We start from the raw sequence: 19,641 nt of genomic DNA, 5'->3' as shown, positions 1-19,641 counted from the left end.
TCCAGAGGAAGTAAAGATATATATCTGAAGCTTAGGGCCTGAGTCCTTTGTTAAGGAATGAGCGAAAAGCAGGCAGGTGCCAAAATGAGAAGCAGTTTCTCCAGCATTTCTGTGTTTCCACACTGCCTAAATGGCACATGGAAGCAACACCACCTGCAAGTTCTCCACCAAGTCACACGCCATATGGTTTTGAAATGCCATCGCTGTGTCAAATTCTAATACTCCACGTTCATGCCCTGAATGTCATAGGCTTCCTTCAATGTGCAGAGTCCAATGAGTCAGGGAGTTGGCTCACCACTACCTCCTCAAGAGCATGAATGGGCAAATAATGTGGTTCATGCCATCAATGTCCTTAGGCCAAAACTAAAAGTGTTAAAACAGAAATTCGACCACATTTTTAAAATCAAAATATTTGGAACAAAATTTCAATGAATTTGTCCAGCTCACTGAGTTAAAAAACACAAGTGCATCAGTAGGAGCCAATAGACAACATTTGTCATAAAGTGATTGAGCATAGTGGTTGGCGCAACGCCTTTACAGCACCAGTGATCACGACTAGGGTTCGAATCCCGTGCTGTCTGTAAGGAGTTTGTATGTTCTCCTCATGTCTGCATGGGTTTTCCCCAGGGGCTCTGGTTTCCTCCCACCATTCGAAGGTTAATTGGGTTTAAATTGGGTGGCACAGACTTGTGGGCCGAAATGGGCTGTTACCATTCTGTATGTATAAACAAATTCCAAAATTTGATTCACTTGAGGTTTTAGGAAAGTAGGGGTGAGAATAGATGCGAAGAAGAGTTCTGGAACACTGGTTCTACATGGTTTGACATGAGGGAATATGGTTAAAATGGTGAATGATTTGTCTGTTAAAGGAGAAGTTAACTGAGCCTCATTTCTGAATGTTTAATTTTTAAATTGTTTTGAATTATATTTTTTAATTAATTTAGATATACATCACAGAAACAAGAGTCCATGACCCCCCGAATACCCCAATTAACCTACAACTCCTAACTGTTTTTGAAGACTGAGAGGAAACCAGAGCTCCCGAACTAAACCCACATAGATCTTATGGACAGCGCTGGATTCAAATCCGGGACGCTGGCACAGTAATAGCATTGTGCTAACTGCTACGCTAACTGTGCTGTTCTTTGGTAGGTGCAAAAAAGGGTACAGAACTGCCTAATCCACCACAAATGACACACACGAACATTCCTGTTTCCTATGACATTCCTTTGAGAGCTTTACTTAACTGCAGAGAGGGGGCTAAGAACACAGGTGCTCCTCAACATATGATGAGGTTACATTCTGACAAACCCAAGAATACTACACCTACCATTTTTTATAATTACAATTTGAATATCTTTATTCCCCACTGAAGAAAACCTTTAACATACACAGCTGAGAGCATGCTGGGCATGAAGAATGTTTGAATTGAGTCAGTATCGCTAGAGAGTATGCTGTGGAATGCTGTTTCCGCCCAGCATCGCGAGAGAGTAGCGTACTGCATGGCGCAAGCATGGGAACAGATTGGAATTCGAAATTGGAAGTACGCATTCGAACCATCCTAACTTTGAAAAATTAGAAGGCGGACCATTTTAAGTAGGGGAGCACTCTTCTGCCTACTTCATGACAGAATTTATGGTCATTGGTGCCAGTGTTGTCCCAGTGAGGGGAGATTATGGTTCAAGTGCCCAATCTTTGAATGGAGCTTAAAATTTATACCACAATTCTGAAGGAATGCTACGTCTCTACTGAGGTCCTGCTGCTCACTTTTGTGGCCACAAAGGAGTCCAGTGAGAGCATAAAAAGAGCAGAACTGACCTTAAAACTGATACATCATTTAAATAATGATGTATCTTCATTTTTTGAACTAGTTTATTTTTATCTTTATTTATTGAATTGTACTACTTAGCACTTTGTCGTGTATTAATTAGCTGTTTTGTATATCTACTAGAATGAGAACATGCCAAAAGTAATTGCTGACATCCTTAGCAGCTCAGGCGTACTAAATAACTGCCTTTTCACACAGTACAATACACAATTAATGAAATAGTCACTTTCTTTCATAATTGACTGGCACCAAATTAATGAAAGTTTAATTGGTGTTTACATTGAAAAGGAGTTAAGGACTCATAGTAGTTCTTTGAGTCATTGGGGGAAATGCAGAAACTAAATCAAGTCAACTCAGTGATACATGACATCTGGTGTGCTAATTTTTGAAATGAGTAACATATAGCCACCATTATAGAGAGGGGAATGGCATCTCAAGCCATATGAAAGTCTGGGCTGTTCTTGCACTAGACAATATACTTTGCCATGTCATAGGAAACAGGAATGTTCATCACACAGACAATTAGTGTGTGTCATTTGTGGTGGATTAGTGCCATTGGTTTCGGCAGTCCTGTACCCTTTTTTGCACCTACCAAAGAACAGCACAGTTAGCGTAGCGGTTAGCACAATGCTATTACTGTGCCAGCGACCCGGATTTGAATCCGGCGCTGTCCATAAGATCTGTGTGGGTTTAGTTCGGGAGCTCTGGTTTCCTCTCAGTCTTCAAAAACAGTCAGGAGTTGTAGGTTAATTGGGGTATTCGGGGGTCATGGACTCTTGTTTCTGTATATCTGAATTAATTTAAAAATATAATTCAAAACAATTTAAAAATTAAACATTCAGAAATGAGGCTCAGTTAACTTCCCCCTTAACATCCTGAGCTATGTGGTTAAATAAGAAACTGTTCGAGCTCAAGAGCTTTTTTGAACACGTGGGTGAAATAAAAAGTAAAGGAAAGGTATATGAATAGACTATTTGCTGATCTTATACGAAAAATCTTTAGATAGGTTGGTTGAACTGTACGGCATTAGCATACTGTATTTTAACATGGGAATTAATATATTTTAAAAGACCAAAATGAATCAAGTATTTTCTCAGATAACCCATCTTAAAAAGGAGCATTTTACACAGGTTTGGTTTCATGCTTCTATCACAATAGGATCATGCGATTCCATCAACAGCAAATAATTCCAATGAAAGGGAAATGGACAATATTCCTCCACTAAAACATACACTGGTTCTCAGCCTATCCATGAACCTTGCATCAGTGGTGGCATTCTTGCCTCTGAATCCGAAGATTAAATTCCTCGCCAGAGAAGTAGGGGGAATTTTACTTTTCTGGATCCAGTAGATTTTGGATTGTTGAATTGTTGCAGCACTGAAGGCATTTAACCTATCATAACTGTTCTTATTCTGCCAGATATGTTTTCCTGCTGCTTTCCAATAATACTGCTAGTTACTTTCACTCAAATGCCCATCCAACTTTGGTTTGAAAGTCCTGATGGACTCTGCTTCCCTCCCACAGTGAATTCCAGCTCATAATGACTATACAAAGTGCTTTTTTAAATCTCACATCACCCTCTGCCCTTTGTCTGTCACTTTTTCATCTATGTGATATGACCCTTGAACTGTCATGCCATTAAGAACAGTTTCTCCATGTCTAAACATTTCAAGTTTTTACTTTCCTCTCAAACGTTTCTGCTCCAAAAGGAACAATGTGGTCAACAGAATTAGTTTGAGAATGTATAGTGTGAGATCATGAAAAATAACTCCAACATTTTGAGGTTGCTGGCCTGATATACCATATACCTTATACTTAATTGAGGATGGAAGCAACTGATTAAATTAACTTTACAAGTTAAAAATTACGAGTTGAATTTGATGGCTACAGGAGACCTCCCTCTCAGTCCCTTGTGTTACAGGATGATTTGTTTCCCTGTGGGCTTTCCAACAAGGTGAAGAGTCCGACATGGGACCCACTGTTGGATAATAGTGACTTTTGATGTTATTGGCCACATGCTCTTGCTTCAAGGACTCAAGGTGCTCAGTGCTTTCCTGAATGCTCCTTCTTCCACTTGGAGCAGCCCATGTTATTGGGAAATGGATTTTTTTCCCGCTTTATGAAAATACCTCATTGGATTTTCCTTTCTTTTCCCCAAAATTATAGGGTCATACAGTGGGGAAACAGGCCCTTTGGCCCAACTTGCCAATGTGGACCAAAATGTCTCAGCCACACTCATTTAGGCCCATTTCCCTCAAATCCTATCCTACGTCCAAATGCTTCTTAAATGTTGCAATAGCACCTCCATCAACTACCTCCGCTGGCAGCTTGTGCCAAACACCCACCATTCTCTGTATAAAAATGTCTTGTTGTGATGGAGTTCATAATGATTGGCAGGTATCAGGCATGGAGATGACGAACCCTACCTACAGGGGTTGGCTATCATCAAAGTCTTGATGCTTTGGATGATAGCCTGGGAGAGCAAACTGATATTTGCTTTTCCTTTCATGAAATGAATTTGGAGGATTTTTATGGATACAGTAAGAAAGGTAGTTTTCATTCCCATTCCAGCACTCACTTATAAGTTATTCTTCTGACAATCCAACAACTCCCTCTCAGAATTTATCACCACCCACCTACACAATGGGAAATTGACAGTGGCTAAATAACTACCTCTTCCCCCACACCCCCACCCCCCACCCATTCACACATCACTGCAACATGGGAGGCCACTGGAGCATTTGAAAGAAACATAAATGGTAACAGGATGAACAAAAAGACCTCATGCCAGAGGTCAAGATTGATCTGGGTCACTGGAGGTATGAAGCAGCATTTCTATTAGCCACACTACTGTATCATCCACCAAATGAGGTGACCAACAGAAACTGCCCCAGTCCGAGAGATATATGGAATCTGGGATCACTGCTGAATCGCAGACCGGAGGTTGGTGCCAGGTTCGTGACCTTGGATTTTCAACTCCCTTGTCCACAGTTGGCCATAGGCTCTGCTGCAGCAGTGAATTTCATGCTGATGCCTGTTTAGCAGTTCCCAAATGATCTACTTTTTCCAGTGTCTCACCATGGTTTTTGTCAGTGGAGGGCAGGGAGAGGTGTCGTGAAGTATGGTGAGGTTGAAGGAGAACTTCTGCCTTCCAGTGGTTAATTGTGGGGTATAACCTTTCGTGATTTTTTGTGGAAAGATCAATGCTAATATTTACCGGCAGTTGCAGAGAGGTGAGCGTTGCTTCAGGGAGAATGTCTTTCATTCTTCTGGTGAGCTAGGAATCTGCTCAGTCTAGTAGCATCATCCAATCTTAGACACCACATAACTGGGGCCTTCATTGAGGTAGATCAGACTCCTTCTCTGAAGGTTCAGAATTTGATTAATTATCTCTCACCCGCCAATAACTCAATATAATAGGTCATGATTCCCGATACAGGGTTCAACCCAGGATGTAGGCCATTCTCCTGTCCCAGTGGATGCTGCCTGACCTGCTGTTTTGCTCCAGATTACAGCATCTGCAGTTTCGTGTCTCCGTCTCACCCTACAAGGAAGTTCTGACAGTCAAGCAAATTGACTCCCAGGTGGGGAAACCTTCAGAGCCAAACTATTCATATTCTGCAGTTACAACTTCACAGCATGCATGGAATCTTCTATACCTGTCTTCCCCATTCTAAACTCTCATGCACTCTGCTAACACCATCCCCTGCAGTAAGTATCCAAACTATAATACACTTCCAGTTAGAATTGAGCTGCGTGATTTGAGGTGGCAGCTCTCAGGTAAGATTTTAAGCCATGACTCTGCCATTGCTCAGATTGACATAAAAAATCCAATGACATTATTCAAAGAGCAGAGAAGTGATCCTCTTGTATCCTGGACAAAGCTTATTCTTCAACCAAACGATTAAAACAGATTATCTAGGCACTATCTAATTCCTGTTCATGGAAATGCACCAAACACTGAAATTACTTGCTATATTGATTAAAGGTAAAGGTAAAGGCTCCATTATTGCCACACAATACTATATTTACAATGTACATAAAATTCTTTAATTTTTGTTTACCGTAAGGCAGAGAGTCGCCACTTTGTCCAGTGGCCCTCACAGAAATCTGCAGCACTTGATGTTCCTAGACAGGGTCCCCTCCAGGAACTGACCAATCCTGAGCCTGATTAGCTTCCGAGATCAGACAATATCAGGCGTATTCAGGCTATTAGGTGCTGGTAGTAAGGGTATCAAAGTTATGGGGAAAAGACAGGAGAATAGGATTGAGAGGAAAAATATATCAGCCGTGAATGGAATGGTGGAGTTCATTCAAAGGGATAAATGATCTAACTCTGTGCCTGTCTTATGTGTCCAAAGACAATTTGGGGTGGGGGGGGGGTTGTCGACTACACCAAATAAATACAAGTTTCTTTTACTAATGCATTAAAAAGTCCCGAGTTGTATTTTAAGAGTTTCATATACCACTTTCATTGAGGGGCTACTTTCTCTGGAAATGAGACAGCTTTGGTTCGACATTTGGTTCCTTTAAAACGCAAAGGGAATTCATGGAATGACAACAGCAGAAATTAGATGATTGCACTTACTTTCCCCTGATACCGGACTGAGCTAATAAGGAGTTCTGGGGTTCATGTGTAGTTGGGCTGAAGGGCCTGTTCCATGCTGTATGAAACTATGACTCCAAATATAGATTTCAAAACTATCCAGATGCAATAAACTGCTATGACAAAAATATCAGAACAAATGATCAATTAACCATTTTTGCCAATCAACAAGATCAAACTATGTTTATTGATCCCTTCCAACATCCTTAGTTTTAAAACATAACTGTCCTACTTGAATACAGTAAAAACCCCTGTTACACAGAATCCAAGCATCCAGCTGCCTCAAGCAACTGGCAAAAAAAAACATGGAAAAGGTAAAAAATACGAAAGTTAAAATTGGCGCGCTTTACCGTTCACCACACCCAACCTCAATTAACTAGAAAATTCACTTATCTGGCATCTACCAATCCCATAGGTGCTGGATACCAGGGTTTATTTTTACTGTATTTTCTGTTTCAATTGAATCCTAGTCTCAAGGTCTCTGTAAGATGGAGAGCTCCAGATATGCCTGACTTTGTTGGTTTTAAATTCAACCAAAAGCAAACTATTTTTAAATAAGTTTGGCATTGCAAGAAACTCTTTTCATTCTTGTTATTGTGTGAAAATTTCTTGTAACAAATGTAAAAAAAATTCCAATTTCAAATATAGGCAGAAAGCTTATTAAAATGAATATGTTGAATGAAGTAATGGGACTGAGAGTGAAACGCCACACAGAATTCATTCCTGAGGTTCCCTAGATTTATTTCAGTATTTGCGCACTCAGACAGTACAAACCTTACAGTAGTTTTCCCTAAAAAAATATTAACAAAGATTTTGCAACTTTTTTTAAACAAGCCATGTTATTTAGGTCACAGTAACAGGGGTTTTCAACACAATCTTAAGAATCAGTTAATGTATTTCAAAAACATTTTACATAAACTATTTACTAAATTGAGAAAATACATTATACAGTTCAAGAAAAAAAAAGGAGTATTGCACTTGCAAACTGCATTCATTTGTATAGTATGACCAGTTTAAGTTTGGAGTTTGTTGTGGATTCTTGTGATCCTTACACCACCACAAGAAATTGAGAGGGAATGTCCTTACAATTAAACTTGGGCTACAAACAGCTGTGCCAAAGCTTGATATCAGAATAGTTTTATTTTAAATTTTTAATTAAAACATTTTAAAAGATTTAAAACATACTATTATTGTCGATGCTGAAACTTTCTAAATAATTGCATAAAAGTTTACAGTTTCAGTCTTCTTATCAAGGAATGTTATAAGGAAAATGTACATCCAGAGTTTTACACTTAAAAACCCAGCATATGTTGCCACAATTAAACAAAACAAGGAAGAGGTTCCAGTTATCCGATTCCAGTAGCAAATGCACTACAAAGCTAATGTACCTTTTATTTTTCAAGCATTTTCATGTATAAAACTACACTTTAGTACAAAAATATGTAAACAGCTTATACCTAATGCTTCAGCAACAAAAAAAAAAGACCGAGGATTTAGGACAGGGACATTTGTCCCAGATTAGAAAATGCTACATGAAACAGGAAGTGAGTCTGGTTAAGAACTGACAGTGCTTCACAATCAGTTACATGATCACAGTTTCAGAGTTTTAATACATCCTTCCTTTGTTGCTATATGTTCAGAAAAGTCTCCAGAACTCCAACATTTCCAGTAAGTGCATAGTTTGGGTCCTAATTTTGTTCTCCCTTCAATAAGCATTCTAATTGTGAGAGGTAATCTTTATTTAAGGAGCAAGTGCCACAAAACAGATTGACAGGCTTGACATCTGATTATATCATTCATCTCTTGCTTGTAAAACATTAAGGTCTCAATTGGTGAAGACTGTAATATATAATAAAGGAGCAACACTGTGCCTGTAAAAAAAAAAGGACTTTCCCAACAGTCCAAATTTATGGTGTTCCTTTTCAGTTACGTTGGCCATCATTGCAAAAGACGGCAAGTGCTTGGTTCTGTTCTGCTGAGTGTTTGAGATGGCCTACAATATTAATTCCGGAAGGGTAGATATTATTAACCTTCTACCCTCACTCCAGTTCAACTCTGTTTAAGATAGAGTTCACCCTTGACCCTAAATCTTTCTTTATTTTTTCACTTAAATTCTATAGATGAGTCAATCACTAGCTTGCCACAGTTACACCTACACAAAGACAGAGATGAATGATATAACATTTTGAAGATGACATGACTGACAACTCATTTTTCATAAACTAAGGGCTAATTTTAATTCCCACAATGTCATATATATAAATGAGAAAACATTACTGTAAATGAGTGGAATATACTCACTACAGTATATTCTTGGTCCATGGATAGTAAAAACAAGGCAAATTGTCTGTCACCAGCCCACTTCTGCCTTTCAGTTATGTCTCTGTGGGACTTTATAAACAGTTCTTCCCCATTGTCCTAGAACTCAAGGCCTAGTGGAATGTGTGTTCTCCACGAACAATGTGCGACGAGAATTCATAGCGATCCTGGCTTCTGTAGCCACAGATGTTGCACTCAAATGGGTCTCTGAAACCGTGGCAGCCCATGTGAATGGTGTACATGACATGGTCTAGAAACAGCACACGACAGTGCTCACATTTGAAAGCCCTAATTTGCTCACCCTCTTCACTGAAGACCCTGTATATCTCTTTCGAGGTATGAGACAAAACTTTTGTGGCTTCCAGAGCCTTTGTTTCCTCTTTTATATAGGCTGGACTTTGTTTGCTCTGAGGAGTTAAAGTTGGGACTCCGGAATATTGTTGAGCACTTCGATCATCATGGCTGCTTTCTGTGTCGGTAGAATCTAGACAACTGTTGCTTGGAGACATTCCTCTTTCTGTTGTTGGATTTTTTGCTCTTATAAGAGAAATTGGGCCATCCACTATATTTTCGTGGGTTTCTGCTATTTCCCTGCTGCTTGGCCTTTCAAGCCTTGTTGGATGGTATACCTGAGAATAGACTGAATTCATAACTGGAATCGCTTCTGCCATTGAGCTAGGTTGATGCTGAATTAGAGGTCTGAGGGATTCAGCCCCTAGGTATGAAATTGCATTATTGATAGCTTGATCCATCATGTGTGAATGCATGAACTCTGCCTCTTTCTCATAGTTCAAGCTCATGTTAAAATGAATGTCTGGATAATTCAAACGCATGAACTTTTCACCTAGAAGAAGATATTGAAGATAAGTGAACCTTTCCATATAATATACATATGATTCTCAGAAATATTTATTACTGCACAAGTCAGATTGTAAAGATCAATATTCAACTCCTTTTCCAAACTTTTAAATTGCAACCTACCTACTTATTTCAAATGTTACTAACATGGGTCATGTAGTAGAGGGCTAAATTCAAGAACACCCAAAACTAGGTACAATTTGTGCAATGTGAAACTAAGCCCGAGAGAACCAAGTGGCCTCAAGCTAGTCCTGTACTAGATCCCAGTTTTTATTATCTTAATTTCACTCAGTGTCACCTCCAAAGGAACTTGCCAGTCGAGGTCTGACCAGTAGTAGGAGTAAAAGGAAAGAGAGTGCAATGCCAACCAGAACTTTTATCCTGAGTAGGGCTGTAAAAACAGCAAATGCAATAATGTCAATGAAACGGGTGCTGCTGAGGAGTTGAGCAAAAGTTTTTGAGTAATTTCTCAAGCTGTACCATGGAATTTTTAATGTTCAAATGATAATCTAATGGGCCGCTATTTAAGACAGATTCATTCTTTATTCCCTTCTCAATCTCCCTTTCACGTGCCTTTTTTGGGGAATATTTTATATGTGAAAAGGCAGCATGAACAATGCAATACCTAATAACAAAGAAAGATGGCAAACCTCACCAACAAATTTCTGAGGTGTGGAGCTTTTACGTTTTCCCACAGTGCTTGCCAGCCTCTCTATGACTGCTGGTCTCTCGAACTGCATCAGAGGAATGTGGTCTGCTGCAGGATCCTGGTCCTTGTAATCATCTGAATGGAGTACAGAATAACCAAAGAGAGAACACGTCATTTTCATTCTCCAAAATGGCGCGCTAACGTCACCCATTTAAATATTTAACATTTTTAAAAATTAAATTAAATTAAAAATATAAGCAATCTTGCAGTCTATTTGTGGTATTCAACAAGAATAGAAAGATTCACACTCCTACTGATGTTCCCACAGGGGTGCAAACTGCACCTGGTGACACCAAAATGACTATCAGTGTTTTAACAGAAATTTATTTTTTTATTAAAAAAATCCCTGTAGTTAGTTGTAACAACAACAACATTTTTCGTAAGCCCATCTTACATGTATCAATATAACTACAAGGCTAAAACTTGATGCTAATTTACTTTTTGAACCTTCTTATGCGCCCTGGTCGGAGATGTCATTATTACCAATTACAATGACACTTTAAATCACGTGGTTTCATCTGCATGCGCTAGAAGCACACACTGTTTTCGTTGCTGGCATTTTTATAGTCGTGGCTTTTGTCAAATTTTCAGGTGTTTTAGATACAATATTGTGGTAATTAGTATTTGTAAATACATTTAGGCTGTGCATATGATATTGTAATTTAAAGGTGTAATTTTAATTTTGCTAGTTGCTTATCTCACCATTATTGCCATTACATTCAGTGATATACAGGAATTACGATTTAGTAATGTTTAGTAAAAAAACATTACTAATGATTCTACACGGTCTGGTATGGTAGGAGATCCATGGTTTAGTGGGGGGGGGGGTGGTGGTGATGGAGGGTTACACCATGAGTTACCGCATTGGTGACACCAACTCTAGTGATGCCACTGCACACTCCAGAATGATTGAAACATTTGTCAATACTCCTAAAACATTGGAATTTTGATTACTTTCAGTAGCGATTTTTGTCAACAGCTGAAGGTCAACATATATCCTACATTTAAATTGAGATCTAAATATTTATGGTCTCACTAAATAATCTTTTGGCATGTAAAATTAAAAGAACAAGTATTGCGAGAACAGTGGCGATAAACAATGGAATTTATCAGCAATAATTTAATGTTTAGTCAAACATGGCCAACTTTTTTTCTCTCAAACAATGAATCTAAATCAATTAAGAAAACATCAAGAATTTTATTCTACTATTACCCTTGTTTCATTATATTTGTTAACTCTATTTTCATATTGATCCCTGATCTTCTGAGCATAAACAGGTAAATAATTTTGTTGGTTATAAACTTTTATCATATTGACACTGCAAATATTTTCTAGATAGCAGGAAGAGGAAAATATAAAGAAATAATTGGTTTTGGATGGTTATTGTTTCAAGTTGAAAGTTTTCTTGGGAAGAGTGGGTCTATTTGATACTGAATCTGAAAGGATTGGAAATGCAAATCACAAATACTGTGTAAGGTTTTACCATAGTTTTACGATTTTGAATCTGTGGTCAGAATTTATTTTCAAAAGAATTTTAATCAATATTTTAACATTAGTAAAATAATTAAAAAATACTTTGTTCATATCTTATCTCACCCTGGAATTTGGCTACTATCTTGTTTCAAAAATATACATTCCTATTTATAATTTAGATAATCAATAACTTGAAGGATAGCGGAAGGCTGCTAATTTAAAATGTTTTTATTGAATTATATCGTGAAATAATACTTTTAATTGATGTTCTACTTCAGGTTTTCTGTTTGTATATTCGGCACAATGGAAAAAAGCATTCAGCCTATTTTACCAAACCCCAACTTTCATCAGTTGGATAAAAATAATCTGCACAACAATTTAAATAGAAACAGATTTAGATCTTTTCCTCTAAATTTATTTCTATTTTGAAGGAAGGTAAACAGTAACAAATAGTAGTCAGTTACTGGAATTAATATTTCTTTTGGAAAAAGTATGAATAAACATTATTATAAGAATGGAAATGGTTCATCAGTAAGCACTAATAGGAAAATCTGAAATGATAATAGTCACTTCCTCGTATTAATATTCAACCATAAAACTACACGTAGTAGGAAAATATAGCATTTGAAGTAACTCGATGCCCACGTCAGGATGCCTCTGTTTTATTATTTCCTTTCAACTGTAGTAGTTTTGATAATAATACTAATTGCATTGGTTGGCTATTCTGGGTATTACAGAAAACACAGTGAGTAATATACAACCTGATCACACTATCAAGATCGAAAAATATCAAGGTAAAATCAGTGAGGTGTCACTACAAACTGGAACTCCTTCATGTCATCCCACCCACCCTGGTGATTCATTGGCTGTGCGGCCTCCACTCCAGAGTTCTGCAGGTAATTGTGGCAACGTTCTTTATGCTCCTCCAATGAACTGCGCTGTTTGTAGCTTCTACCACAATAGTTGCACTTGTGAGGTTTGCCGACTGTGAAAGAAAAGTATATTAAAGTTACATCATTAATCATTTTCAAGAAACAAAGGCATTTAAAAGGAAATTGAAGCATCAAAAAAGATATTGTGCACCATAAGGTGGGGTTCAGTTGTGACACCTTTATTTATCAGCAATAATATACAAATGTTTCATTCTTTTGAAAGCACTGCATGAATATCAGCAATGGGACAGACAGTCAGAGTTAAATACTATTAGATGTCATGACTGGGAATTTTCTGATTAATTGTGCTTATCATGTGGCATGAAGGTAAACAAATGGAAAAATAAAAGTTGCACAACTATTTTTATCATTAACTGCACCAGATTCTTTGACAGTATAAACCCATAGTGTATTCATTGTTTCTGGACTATACAGATGGTGGGTGGAAAAAAAATTGATGCATGTCAAAATTCAAATCTATGCATGACATTCTTAAGGAGAGTAAGAAATCTAATTTATTGACTTTTTAAAAAAAAATACAGGTGATTCTAAGGACATTTATTGGTATTACAAAGGTCTTTAAACAGCATCACTAAACTGCTTGGTACAGTATTAAGATATTTGCAAAAAGTTTGCATTCTTTTCTCTGCTATTAAACTCAATGCACTGTTTATCTTAGATGAGAATATGGTTCTTAGCAAGGATTCAGATTTATGGTCACCAAATAAATTATCGTTCTTACTGTGAAATATTCTGTTATTTTTACTGCTACCCTTAAGGAAGATTTATATTTATATCAGGATTATAATAATTAATATTCATAGATTATGGCCATGATTAAGCATGCTTGTTTATGTAAACTGGGTATCTTGAAACTCTGTTGGTGTCCAAAGTATTTTTAAAAAATTGATATCCTTGGGAGTTTGTACAACTCCAACTATATTCCCTACTAAGGTGATTATTTACCCATGTCTGGGTAAATTCAATTCCTGAATGCTCCTACCATATTTATATAGATTGATTCTATCAAATGTTTTTGAATAAAAGTATGAACAGTTTCAATTTCCATTTGATAAATATTCAGTTGTTTGAAGCCCCAATTTTTGATGAATATATTTTAAAGAATCATTTTCCATTTGTGGGGAAGAATTTATATTTATTGAGTGGCATCTGACATCATTAATGTAATATTCTGCATTAGTCTAAAAGATTATCATTGTTACCACAGGGTCATATGGTAGAAATGTGCACTCTGACTACAAAAAGATAAATCTTTTACATTTGGGTTTCTTTGTTTTTCCATCACATAGTGTTGCTTGCAAGTGAACTTTCACAATTGCTCTACATCCCTTGTTATCTTTAGTGAACAAATACATCTATCAATATCACTGTACAGAATAAAACACATCTCTCACATTTTTACTCCATTCCATTAAAAATGGTAAAACAAAACATTCAACACAATACTTTTTATATTTATGTACATAAGAACCAGTCTTCCACAATGAAAGTATTTACCCATGTTCATTATTATTTTTTACATGAAATAAAAGTTAAAATCAGACAATGGTGACATCCTGAGTGAAGGCTCTGAATCTTATCTCAGTATTTTACAGAGGTGCATCAGAGTACTGCTCCGGCATCTCATGGCGCTGCCCCAGCACCTCCTTGTTGCTAGTTTTGGTGAGCTCCGGCACCTAAAAAATTAGCACACACCCATGGTGCTTTACTAAATGATACATAGCCGAGATAGACAACAGACTCGCCAAGGCAAATAGAGCCTTTGGAAGAATACACAAAAGAGTCTGGAAAAACAACCAACTGAAAAACCTCACAAAGATTAGCATATACAGAGCCATTGTCATACCCACACTCCTGTTCGGCTCTGAATCATGGGTCCTCTACCGGCATCACCTACGGCTCCTAGAATGCTTCCACCAGCATTGTCTCCGCTCCATCCTCAACATTCATTGGAGCGACTTAATTCCTAACATCGAAGTACTCGAGATGGCAGAGGCCGACAGCATCAAATCCACGCTGCTGAAGATCCAACTGCGCTGGGTAGGTCACGTCTCCAGAATGGAGGACCATCGCCTTCCCAAGATCGTGTTATATGGCGAGCTCTCCCCTGGCCACTGTGACAGAAGTGCACCAAAGAAGAGGTACAAGGACTGCCTAAAGAAATCTCTTGGTGCCTGCCACATTGACCACCGCCAGTGGGCTGATATCGCCTCAAACCGTGCATCTTGGCGCCACACAGTTCGGCGGGCAGCAACCTCCTTGGAAGAAGACCGCAGAGCCCACCTCACTGAAAAAAGAGCCCACCTCATTGACACCCAATCCCAACCCACCAATTTTCCCTTGCAACCGCTGCAACCGTGTCTGCCTGTCCCGCATCGGACTTGTCAGCCACAAACGAGCCTGCAGCTGACGTGGACATTACCCCTCCATAAATCGTCGTCCGCGAAGCCAAGCCAAAGAAACCTAGCCCAGAACATTCTGGGTCAAATATTAGCATCAAAATTTAAATTAATCTGCTACCTTGAACAATGAATGGAACATTAAAAAATAAAATTATATTAAATGCCATAAAATCTCAAATGTAAGTCAAATTCAATGGAATGTGTTTGCTCAGAAAACATAAATATTAACATCAAAATTGCTGAAATTAATGAAAGATTGGCATTACCTTAGGTTTAACTGAACTATATTAAGAAGCAATTACATCAATTAAGTAAAATAAATGTCAGAAATTTGACAGTGAGATTTTATTTCAAATAAAATGGTTTCATTGTACAAGGATTATTTTTAAATTGTACTATAATTCTGTCTACTTACAGAATGTTTGGGACAAAGACATATTTTTCTTTCACTTGTCCCTGTGCTCCACAGTTTTAAAATTGTAATCAAACAATTCACATGTAATTAAAGTGCACATTCCAGATTTTATTCACAGTTATTTATATACATTTTGGTTTGATGATGTAGAAATTACAGCACTTTTCTTTTACATAGCTCCCCCATTTCATGGCACTATAATGTTTGGAATATTTGGCTTCACAGGTGCTGTTGATTACTTAAGCATGTTTAATTGTTTCATTGGTAGAAGAGAGCTAGATTTGCTTCTAAACTTTTGAAGTCTGTGGTTATCATTTTTAAACACGAGGACCAGAGTTGTGCCAATGAAAGTTAAAAAAGTCATTATGAGGCTGAAAAACAAGAATTAAATAGTGAGAGACATTACCCAAACCCTCAGATTACCTCAATCAACTGTTTGGAACATCATTAAGAAGAAAGAGCATATAGGTGAGTTCAGTAATCACAAAGGGATTTAATTAGGCCAAGGAAGATCTCCACTGCTCATGACAGAAGAATTCTCATCAAAATGAAGAAAAATCCCCAAACACCTGTCTGACAGATCAGAAACACCCCTCAGGAGGCAGGTGTGGATGTGTCTATGACTATTGTCCACAGAAGACTTCATGGACAAAAATACAGATGCTGTACTACAAGATGTAAATTACTAGTTAGCCAAAGAAACAGATATAGCTCGATTACAGTTTCCCAAGACGTATTTAAAAGAGTCTGCAGAATTCTGGAAAAATGTCTTATGGACAGGTAAAACCAAGATTAGCCCGTATCAGGTGATGGCAAGAGGGTGTAGGTGTAAAGAAACTGCCCAAGATCCAACTCACACCCCCTCATCTGGGAAGCATGGTGGTGGGGGTGTTATGGCCTGGACATGTATGGCTGCCATATTCATTGATGATGTAACTGCTGATGGCAGAAGCAAAATGAATTCTGAGGAGTACAGAAGTATCTTATCTGTTCCTGTTCGAGCAAATTCCTCCAAACTTATTGGCTGGTGCTTCATCCTTCAGCAAGACAATGATCCCAAACACATTGCTAAAGCAACAAAGAAGTTTTTCAAAGCTAAAAACGTTAAACTTCTTGAATGGCCAAGTCTATCACCCAATTTTTAAAAAATATTTCATTTGTGATTTTCCAAACTTAAAACTCAAACAGTTTTCAATCTTATTGATATTAATGTTGACAACATTAACATTGATTACAGTTTACAATTATCAATTCTATACAAGGTTTTCTGTAGAGTTCAAGCTTTTTCTATCCCCTTCCCTCCCCCACCTCTACCCACTCCACATTTAACATTTAACCAACCACAGGTCATTCACAACAAAGGTATGAAACATATATCAGGGGTTTATGGGTTTGTCATGTCACAATGGCCAGTGCTCAGACTGCTTTCTTTTTCTTGACTTTTTCCTGGTTGGGATCAATCATCTAATCTTAATCCAATTGAGCATGCCTTCCATTTGCTGAAGAGAAACTTAATGGGACAAGCCCCTCAAACAAGCTGAAAGTGAAGATGGCTACAGTAGAGGTGTGGCAGAGCATCACCAGAGCAGATACTCAGCACCTGGTGATGTCTACGAATCACAGGCTTCAAACCGTCATTGCATGGAAGGAATATGTAACAAAGTACTGAAAGTGGCCACTTTAATATACATACCATCGGTATGCCCCAAATATTATGGTGTCCTGAAATGAGGGTCTATGTATAAAAAGTGCTGTAAATTCTAAATGATCAAACCAAAATGTACACAAACACCTTTTAAATAAAATCTGGAATGTGCCCTTTAAACACATGTGAATTGTTTGATTACAAATTTAAAACTGAGGCACAGGGGAAAATAAAGGAAAAAATGTCTTTGTCCAAAACAAGTTTTTGACTTGAAAAGCAGCAAGGTTGGCATAGTGGTTTGTGGAACACTTTTACAGTACCAGCGATCAGGACTGGACCAGGGTTCAAATCCAATGTTGTCTGTAAGGAGATTGAATGTTCACACCGTGTCTGCATGGGTTTTCTCTGGGGGCTCCGGTTTCCTCTCACCTTTCAAAAAGTACTGGGGGTGTAAATTGGGCGGCACAGACTCGTAGGCAGAAGTGGCCTGTTACTGGCTTTATGTCTAAATGAAAATTAACATTATGAAGGCACCAGATGTAGTTACTCATTTGCTCTTAATTACAAGGATATCTAAAGCTAAATAGTGCAAGTTTGGATATGCAACTTGACAAACAAATGTACCTACATTATTGAAAACTTATTGACTATACCATATAACCATATATCAATTACAGCATAGAAAAAGGCCAGTTTGGAATTTCTAGTCCATGCCAAACACTTTCTCCTACCTGGTACCATTGACCTCCCATCTCTCTCTTGTCTATACCTATCTAACTTTTCCTTAAATATCAAAATCAAGCCTACACCTTTCACTTTGGCCGGAAGCTCGTTAACCACACTCCCACCACCCTCTGAGTGAAATTCCCCCTCAAGTTTTCTCTATACTTTTCCCCCTTCAATCTCAATCCACGTCCTCTTATTTGAATCTCTCTCACTCTCAATGGAAAAAGCCTATCCACATTTACTCTATTTGTCCCCCTCATCATTTTAAATACATCTATCAAGTCACTCTCAATCTTCTATGCTTGAGGGAATAAAGTCCAAACCTGGTTAACCTTTCCCTGTAACTCAAATCCTGAAACCCAGGCAACATTCTTGTAAATCTTCTCTGCACTCTCTCTATTTTGTGGATATCCTTCCTATAATTTGGCGGCCAAAGCTGCACACAATATTCCAAATTTGGCCTTACCAGTGCCTTATACAACTTCAACATGACAACTTCTGTACTCAGTACTCTGATTTATGAAGGCCAACATACTAAAAGCTTTTTTCACCACCCTATCTACATGTGACTCCACTTCCAGTGAATTTTTGTACTAGAATTTCTAAATCCCTTTGTTTTACTGCCCTCCTTAATTGTCGACCGTTTAAGATGTTTGACCATTGCTGATTATTCCCACCAAAATGTAGCCCCTCACACTTATCAATATTAAACTCCATCTGCCATCTTTCTGCCCATTCTTCTAACTGGCCTATATCTCACTGCAAGCTTTGAAAGTGTTACTCATTTACCACAACACTACCAATGATAGTATCATCTGTATTCTTACTAATCCAATTTACAATTCTATCATCAAGATTATTAATATATATGACAAATAACAATGGACTCAGTACTGATCCCCGAGGTACTTCTCTAGTCACCGGCCTCCAATTTGACAAAGAATTTTCCCCCACTACTCTTTGGCATCTCCCATCCAACCATTGTTGAATCTATTTTATTCCTTCAACATTAACATTCCTAATGACTGAACCTTCCTAACTAACCTCTTATGTGGGACCTTGTGAAAGGCCTTACTAAAGTCCATAGGGACAATATCCACAGCCTTCCCTTCATCAACCTTCTTAGTAACCTCCTTGAAAAATTCTCTAAGATTTGTTAAACATGATCTATCATGCACAAAACCATGCTGACTACTCCTAATCACTCCCTGTCTATCCAAATAATTGTATATTCCATCTCTAAGAACTCTCTCCATTAATTTACCAATCACCGACATCAGACTCATCGAGTTCAGATCAGAAGTTCAAAATGGAATGATAGATCTGCATTTCCGAATCTTAAAGCTATGCATAAAATTATTATTTATGCTTTCATTAACCTACAAATATTATAAGTCATAAATAAAGTGAGACACTCGATTGGGAGCTGCAGTGTTCTGTTTTGAAGATGACAGACAAAAGATGGATGGGAAATTAGGTGGGTTCACTTTGGACATCACAGTGCAAGGAGGGGCTTGGATTCAGGGAAATGATCATTTGTGATGGGGAGGAAGGCATTGGAGTAAACTGGTGTATTAATAGGTTGGGAGGAGTGGACTGATCGGAAGATAATTGCAGGTCAGGTAAGTCTCAAGACATTCGCAGCAAGGGAGAAGTTCCTTGGGAGTGATATTAATTATAAAATCTAAAAGAATTCTTAACCTGGA

The 19,641-nt window shown here is 37.9% G+C and overlaps 1 protein-coding gene across 16 annotated transcripts in view; it reads right to left on the bottom strand.

Annotated features, from left to right (window-relative positions):
* Positions 1-7,150: 7,150 nt before the first annotated feature.
* Positions 7,151-19,641, bottom strand: part of ikzf2 (IKAROS family zinc finger 2) — a 199,189-nt gene continuing 186,698 nt past the window's right edge. For all 16 annotated transcript variants that reach the window (XM_069933953.1, XM_069933947.1, XM_069933950.1 and 13 more), the window contains 3 exons: positions 12,645-12,779; positions 10,267-10,395; positions 7,151-9,597 (listed from right to left, as the gene is read on the bottom strand). In XM_069933953.1, coding sequence (XP_069790054.1) covers positions 8,867-9,597; positions 10,267-10,395; positions 12,645-12,779 — 995 coding nt within the window. In that variant the 3' untranslated portion in view covers positions 7,151-8,866. The remainder of the gene's footprint in view (positions 9,598-10,266; positions 10,396-12,644; positions 12,780-19,641) is intronic.

The sequence above is a fragment of the Narcine bancroftii genome, chromosome 4, assembly GCF_036971445.1.
Source record: "Narcine bancroftii isolate sNarBan1 chromosome 4, sNarBan1.hap1, whole genome shotgun sequence".
NCBI lineage: Eukaryota > Metazoa > Chordata > Chondrichthyes > Torpediniformes > Narcinidae > Narcine > Narcine bancroftii.
Note: the sequence above shows the minus strand (reverse complement) of the source record. Positions and strands in the feature narration are given on the sequence as shown.